This window comes from Diplotaxodon limnothrissa, linkage group LG23 (assembly GCF_057381915.1).
Source record: "Diplotaxodon limnothrissa isolate DT_005_m linkage group LG23, D_limnothrissa_male_GT1.1, whole genome shotgun sequence".
NCBI lineage: Eukaryota > Metazoa > Chordata > Actinopteri > Cichliformes > Cichlidae > Diplotaxodon > Diplotaxodon limnothrissa.
The window spans coordinates 2186606-2194827 of record NC_140617.1 but is presented as its reverse complement, the minus strand read 5'-3'; the positions used below and the strand labels follow the sequence as shown (position 1 = coordinate 2194827).

Here is an 8222-nt window from a genome sequence, read left to right as displayed (position 1 = left end):
GTTTGTTTGTTTGTTTTTTTTGTGTCCCGTTTGGATCTTTAGCCATCAGAATTGTTGTCTTAAGGCCAAGAAAGATGCCAAGCGGATTTATTTTACCAAGTGGATCATCATGGCCTTGCCATATTGGTCCATTTGATTGACCTTTATTATAATTATGTATTTATTTTATTTTCGGTTGCTACAAGCGGGACAGACATGACTGGGGGATAGGACAGGGAGAAAGAATGAAAGAAAGAGAGGGAGAGAAAGAAAACCAAAGGGGAGAAGAGACGATGAGATGGGGGGAAGAAAGAAAGAAAAACAAACAAAACACCTGGATCACCTGTATGCAGAAAAAAAAACAGAAGAGAAAGCAAACAAAAAAAAGAGCAACATAATAAATACAGCACCATCACAATAAACTAGCTAGCAGTAGATAACAGTAGATACTAAATATTAAACGCTATTGTGCAGCACGCAAGATAGACAGCGCACAATGTGCTTTGAGGCAGCAGCCAAGAAGGGTGTAGTCCGCGTCTGTGTACACCTGTGTGCACACCTGTGTGGATCAGCATGCTTGTATTACAAAGGTTTCTCCATGTAACGATCTGCTAGGGAGTGTGGGGAGTTTTATTCTATTGTTAAGTGTCCTTGGACTCAAGGTGCTTTTTAAAGGTGCTTTTTAAATAAAATCTATTATTATTATCATAATTATTATCATTATTATTATTACTTAAGTTATTTCTTTATTCAGCAGATCTGGCAGTAATCAGACCAGCAAACATGATATTTACGTCAAGTTTATGCCATTTAAAACAACGGTGTAAAAGCAAAATGTACACATCAGGCAGCTGGTTTGCCAGTTTGAAGAGACCGTAATGCTAATTTGACAAGTACAATTTTTTACTTGTATAATAAGTTTATGCTTTTGTATGTAGATAAAGTTTTGAAATGTAGTCTGACTGAATGTATGTCAAGCACCATAGATAACGTATTGGAATGTGTTACTATTGAAAGCCATGTTGAAAAAGCTAACAATATAATTATAAGTTGCATATATAGGACACCAGGATCGTGCCTTGACACATTCAATGAAAAACTTGCTGCTATGTTTAGCAACCTAAACATGCATGTCCCAGAGTAAAGCCTGCAAATAATGAACTTACCACTAAATCCCAGTTCATGAGCTCTAACAGAGTGATTGCCTCTGGAGGATTGTCGATTCCAGTGCAAGCCTGTGAGAAGAAAGCAAAACAAAAGATGAACTGCAAGTTTTATTACTTTTATTTATTGCAACGACACCTTGGAAACACAAATGTGCAAAAAAGGCAAAAAAATTTGTGTCACTTATAGTATCAAAGGATTATCATACCAAAAACTGACCCAGAATAAACTAGGTGCATCTGTAGCTTTAATTATATTTTAGTTTTATCTACCTGAAGGCTAAAAGAAGTCATGTGAGATGTCCCTTCTTTGGAGAAAAAAAACATTAAAGGTAACTGAAGCTTTAAATCTAAAACCTTAGCATTTTTTTTCTTTGCATGTAAGAGACCCAATAAGGGAATGTGCATCGAGGCTAGAGGGAAGGTTGTAAATGCTCTGCTTAACTATGTGGCAGGGAGCAAATTAACAATTGTATCGCCTGCTCATAAGAATGACCCCAAAGAACATTTTCAAGTACTTGGGAATGACTTTAATGGAAAGGAGACACTGTAATTTTTATAATAATTTATAATATTTAGCTTGTCAACAGCAAAATGTACACATCAGGCAGCTGGTTTGCCAGTTTGAAGAGACCGTAATGCTAATTTGACAAGTACAATGCTTTACTCGTATAATAAGTTTATGCTTTCTGTGAAATTTGCTCAAACACACTCACCGGCCACTTCATTAGGTACATCTGCTCAACCTCTCCTTCAGTCAAGAATCTAATGGCATCTCACACTCCGAGCATTTATCCATGTACACATGGCCAGGTTGGGCCACGATGAGCTGCTGACGTCTGAGCATCAGAATGAGGAAGAAAGGTGACTAAAGTCACTTTGAACGCGTCGTGATTGTTGGTGCCAGACGGGCTGGTCTGAGTATTTCAAAAGCTGCTGATCCGCTGGGATTCCCCTCAGAAACACCCATCTCTGGAATTTACAGAGACTAGTCCGAAAAAGGAAAATATCCACTGTGCGTGAATTCTCTGCGTGAAAAGTCCGCAATAACTGTCCCACCAAATGAGGTGACCGTAGATGCACAGCTTGTTACAGGAGAGGGCGGCAAAGACAAAGAAACTAAAAGCACGCAGGCCGTGACGTGACAAAAAAGAAATAGAGCTCTTGCTCCGCATCTGTAATGTCATAATAAAAGGCGCGCATCGTCTGCGCCAGCGCGTCGACGTTTCAAAACATTCACATGGACAATGAATGAAGGCACCACCATTATTACCGTGTTATGAAGTTCCGTTAACCGTCCCGCCTATGAGCCGATGAGGAACCGTCCAATCAAGGCCGTCTCCTCCTCTTTGGAAAGAACCTCTGATCTTCACGAGCTGTGGATTCATCCGAGAGGCTTTTTTAAACTGAGAGGAGGCTCGCCTCACGGTGACTGCGCGACGTTTCTAACGAAAGTCATCCCCGCGTCTGGCTCCCTCTTTCATCCTGTAACAGGTTAAAAACGGAAATACAAACTCGAATTACTTTTGAAAACGAGCGGGAACTGCCAGTAAATGCATCACATGCTTGAAATCACGCGTGGAGGCGACATTTTATTTTTTCTTTCTTTCTTTCTTTCTTTTTTTTTTTTTTTTGGCTGTTTTTCGGGGGGATTTTCAGCTCGAGTCGTTTGGAAAATGTGATGCCACGCACTGAACAGCAGGAGGAAGGTGTGCTACGGTTTTAATCTCATTTAACGTAAGTTTTTATATTTATCTATTTAATTATTTTGTGTTTTTGCTTGCTTTTTGTTATTCAGACATCATTGTCACAGTTCTGGCTTTGGTTCCGTTTTTCAGGCTGCAGGTGGCTTACTGTATCCCTGACATATAGATATTGTGAAAAGGCTCCATGCAGCTTTTTCCATAAACAGGCTCAAACATCACATCAATAAAATGTCACGCAGGAAAATCAGCAGGGGAGCAGGAAAAATAGGCAAAATCTGTAATATTATTTTCTTTGAATATTCTAATTATGACCTACATGGAGTATATCAGTATCTCGGGAAGGGTGGGAGAGGCATCATTTATTTTGCTGCTGGACAAGCATAACATGCTCAAATAGAAGCTGTAAACATGTAATCAGTGTTGATTTTGACACACAGCTGGAGATTTATTGCACATCTTGTTTTTGATGAGTGACCCCGAAACCGATTCTACTGAATTTTGAAAATATATCATTAGGTGCCCAGTCCTTATGTAACATACATGATGCATGTAATCTAAAACCGTCTTATACCCCCTACATTGTTTTATTTGCTTTGCTTTTGTCTGTCTGTTTGTTTGTTGGCTATTTTTTTTTTGAACTGGAAACACAAAACTAAGAAAAGACATGACTGAAGAAAGAGATTTGAGAAATTACCGACTGCTCACTAAAATATTTGAAGTGAAAACCAAAAAAAAAAGCAAATATATTACCATCTAACTAATTCTCAACAGGCTAGCTTACTGCATTAACAATACTTTTTCAGTAACAGCTCCAGCTGCACAGTCAAGGATGATGTAAGGGTGGGAGGGACATGTTTCAGATTTCTGTATTTGGCCAGTCCACCCTCCCGGATTATTTCAGTCTTCAACACAGCCTACAGAAAAATTTTAGGTGATAAGTTTGCTTTGTATTGCGTTTTAAAGGGACACCTGATATGAGTCTCTCTGACAAACTCTGCAATGCCTGTGCAACTGGAAATCTATTAGAAATCACAACTTTACTGCAAAATGGAGCTGATGTAAATATTAAAAATGTGTTTAATAGGACTGCAATACAGGTAAGTAATAAAAACCGTTTGAACTGGCTTTTTTCCGAAGTGATTTTAAACATATTTGGACGATTTCAGTCTGTTTTGCTTGCTAGCAGCTTGATTTACTTCCTTGTTTTAGTGCTTTGTGTTAGAGGCTGAGGCCTCCTCACATGTACTCTTCAAATATCCACCAGCTTCGATAATGTCATCATTATACTGAATACAATCGTCTCAGATCGATGTAAATATTTTTTGAAGTGCAGAAATCTGTATGTGGCAGTTATAGGTTTGGACTCTCCAAAATAGATTTAAGTGTAGTGAAAAAGATGAACAGACCAAAAGTCTAAAAAGCTGAAATTCATGATTTACTATCAGATTTTAATACATTTATAGATTAATATAAATACATATGTATGTGCATGAGTGTGTTTTATGGAGTAATAAGATGTTCTGTTATCACTTCCTTAGTTTCACAGTTGTGCTTTCACAGTACAGCTTTTCTTGCGTATCTTGTCCTCTATTGCATCTTCCTCCTCTTGTCTGTCATTTTTTCTTGGTGTAGTATTTCTATTTTTATTCTATGTACAGCTGGTGTGGAGAGCCCCCCATTATGTTGTACATGTACAATATGAATAAAAGCCTATTCTGTTCTGTTCTTATATACTATTTATTTATTTAAACACCAATACGCTATAGCAGATGTCTGTCAGATCAAAAATCAACAGAATTCTACAAACGCATCCATTTACACAGAGAGGATGGTAAAGGCAAAAAAGAAAGAAAAAAAACAGTGTCAGACTGCATGTCAGGTTATATCAGGTTAAACTGTCACCCTCCTTACTGCTAGTGGCCTCAATCTAGACAGAGGAGGGCTGCTATATCCTGAGCTGCCTGCTGTAGTCCTCTTTATTTCTCTTTAGATAAACTTTCCTTTCTCCTGGTATTGTGCTTTAGTTATCAAATGCAAAATCAATACCACAAGTGACAATTAAGTATCAGTATTACTATAATCCATATTGCATACACATGTGATATATATATATATATATATATATATATATATATATATATATATATATATATATATATATATATATATATATATGTGTGTGTATATATATATATATATATATATATATATATATATATATATATATATATATATATATATATATATATATATATATGTGTGTGTATATATATATATATATATATATATATATATATATATATATATATATATATATATATATATATATATACACACACATATATATATATATATATATATATATATATATATATATATATATATATATATATATATATATATATATGTGTATATATACACACACACACACACATATATATATATATATATATATATATATGTGTATATATACACACACACACACACACACACACATATATATATATATATATATATATATATATATATATATATATATATATATATATATATATATATATATATATATATACATATATATACACACACACACACATATATATATATATATATATATATATATATATATATATATATATGTGTATATATACACACACACACACACACACATATATATATATATAATATATCTGTGTATATATATATATATGTGTGTGTGTATATATATATATATATATATATATATATATATATATATATATGTGTGTGTGTGTGTGTATATATATGTATATATATATATATATACATTTTTTTTTATTGATTGATTGAAATACGTTTTAATAATCCTCCATCTATCCATCTACCTCCTTCATCCTTCCTAGTGAGGGCGCCTCCAGATAAATAATACCAATACAAATATTGGGTATTGCTACATGTCAATGGAAAATTGTACTTAGTAGTCAGTATAAGCTTTTAATGATATAAGTGTACATGTGATAGAATACTGCATGACGACCTTTTTATTACTTAGAACTGATTGTTCTTTATAAAACTTGTTCTGATATTTTTATCTGAATCTTCCCACAGCGATAGTACGAAGCTGAACAAGCAGTTCTGAGCTCTTACCAGGAAAAAGGGCTGCTTCCCACATTCTAACACACACACAATCACATACGCACATGCTCGCGTATCAACATTCCACTGAACAAATGTATTCATTATTGTATTACTTTTCTTGTGTATAAATAAAGACAAGTGCAAGAACAGAGCATGCACATCACAGGGCCCCCACTTTGGTGTGAGCGCTCTGCCCTGCAAGTAAAAACTGCAGCGTGTGTGTTTCTACTCTCTGACTCTAAGCTGAAGAAGTGTCTTTAGAATAAATCTCTTGACATTGCTATTAAAGATGATATCACTGAAAAAATTACATTTGAAAACCAAACAAGATTTTGAAATCCATACATATCTAGTTTAATTGCTTGCTTGCTTGCTTGATTAAAATTAATTCTTCCAGGATGGAGTTACCTTTAAGAGCAAACCTGTTCAGAAAGGCAAATAATCATGTGCAGCAGTTTGACCAGAAGGCCTGTTTTTAGCGGAGGTAGCGAAGACGTTTAAGTGGGAACTCCAGTCTCATGAAAATGAACCAATGGGCTGCTGTCAGTGCTTGTTAGGCCTGTGCGCAGCGAACCAAAAGTCCGTCAGCCCAACGTGAAAAATGCCCGGTTTGCCAGATTAGCAGCCCGTGCCCTGCTTGGATCTGATTTTAAACGTGCTTTTTTGTTGTTGTTTTTGCTCGTGCACTGTCTGCACGAGCTTTAATATGAACGATCGTATTGGGTGCAGGCCTGCAGCTGAACGGTCCACTCAGAGAGGAAGCTCCTCCTCGTTGACCGCTCATCCAACATATCGTGTGCTCGCGAGTTCATAATTATGCATAGTAACTTTGAAATTCATACATGCTGACATGCACGAGTCCAGACGAGCTGGTGAAGATGTTTTTCACCTATCTGTATGACGCAGTCCTTACCTGTCTGCCACCAATAGAAACAGGTCCGCTGATGCTGCTGTCCAATGGCAGGCGCAGATTTTCCCTGTGACGACAAGAAACGTCAGGAGGAGAGGCGGGGCCAATGCGGGGCCAATGAATTAATAGCAATACATTTATTGAGCATTAAATGCATTAAATTGGGATTTGGTGTCATGGGATGAATTTAATATTTACATATAAAAATGATAATCGCCAGGCACACCCTGGGCAGCTCCTTAAAGCTTCTTCTTCTCCTAAATTATCTCCCGCATCCATCCTCTCTCTCCCTCCATGCTGTGTGTGTGCAGGTAGTGAAGTTGGGGGACTCCCGGGTCATTGAGACTCTGCTGCAAGCGGGGGCAAATCCGAATGTGCCAGATCCCTCCTGCGGTCTCACCGTGACCCACGATGCCGCTCGTGAAGGATTCGTGGATTCTGTGCACGTGCTGCTAAACTATGGGGCCGATGTTAACATCGCCGATGAAAGAGGTACGGAATTAAATGATTTGAGTTACTTCTGTTTTGTTTTCTTCTCGCACCTGGTTTTGATTGACCTATAACTCCATATGAAGGTAACCTTCCGCTGCACCTGGCCGCCAGTAAGGGTCACCTGGAGGTTGTCAGGCTGCTCATTGGATACACCGAGAATCGCGGCGTACGCAACAATGACGGACTCACCGCCGAGCAGCTCGCGCGCGGCAATGGCCACACGGACACAGCCACGTTCATCCAAAACCATCAGTGAGTGGATCAAACTGCACCTTACACGAGAAGAGTTTCTGCTCCCAAAATAATATGGGAGGGATTTTTCCTGAGCCCAGTTAAGTCAAAAACACGAAATAACGGAACAAAACAAAAGTTTTAGTGTGTGTGTGTGTGTGTGTGTGTGTGTGTGTGTGTGTGTGTTTAGCAATAAAGAGCCATGTAAAAGATGTAGGCTAATTATTTTACATGTCAGTACAGTGGTTTGTGCTCTGAATATTTTGTAGTTTTGTGAGTTTTAAGGCTTCAGGCGTGAGTTTGTTTTTTCTTGTTCTGTTAGTTTTTGTAATTTTGACCTTATTGGTTTAATTATGAATGACCTAAAATGACATTAGTGGACAAATTCCAGCTGCTGGAGCATAACAGTGAGATGTAAAAATTATGTCACGTCAATAACACACATAATGGTCTTAATTTTTTTTTTCATATTTTCAACACTAAAAGATACATATTGAAAAATAAAAAATAAAATTCAGTTAAATTTAATAATAAATAACACAGGGATAAGTGGTCGTGGATAGAGTGAAACTATTGTTTCTATCAGCTTACATATAGATTTAATAATAATAATAATAATAATAA

At 36.7% G+C, this 8222-nt stretch overlaps 1 protein-coding gene across 1 annotated transcript; it reads left to right on the top strand.

Moving 5' to 3' along the window:
- Window positions 1–3822: 3822 nt before the first annotated feature.
- cdkn2c (cyclin-dependent kinase inhibitor 2C (p18, inhibits CDK4)) lies at window positions 3823–7623 on the top strand. Its single transcript, XM_085348568.1, has 3 exons — window positions 3823–3945; window positions 7187–7367; window positions 7451–7623. The coding sequence occupies exons 1-3, from the start codon at window positions 3823–3825 to the stop codon at window positions 7621–7623; spliced, it is 477 nt and encodes a 158-aa protein (XP_085204694.1).
- Window positions 7624–8222: the final 599 nt, after the last annotated feature.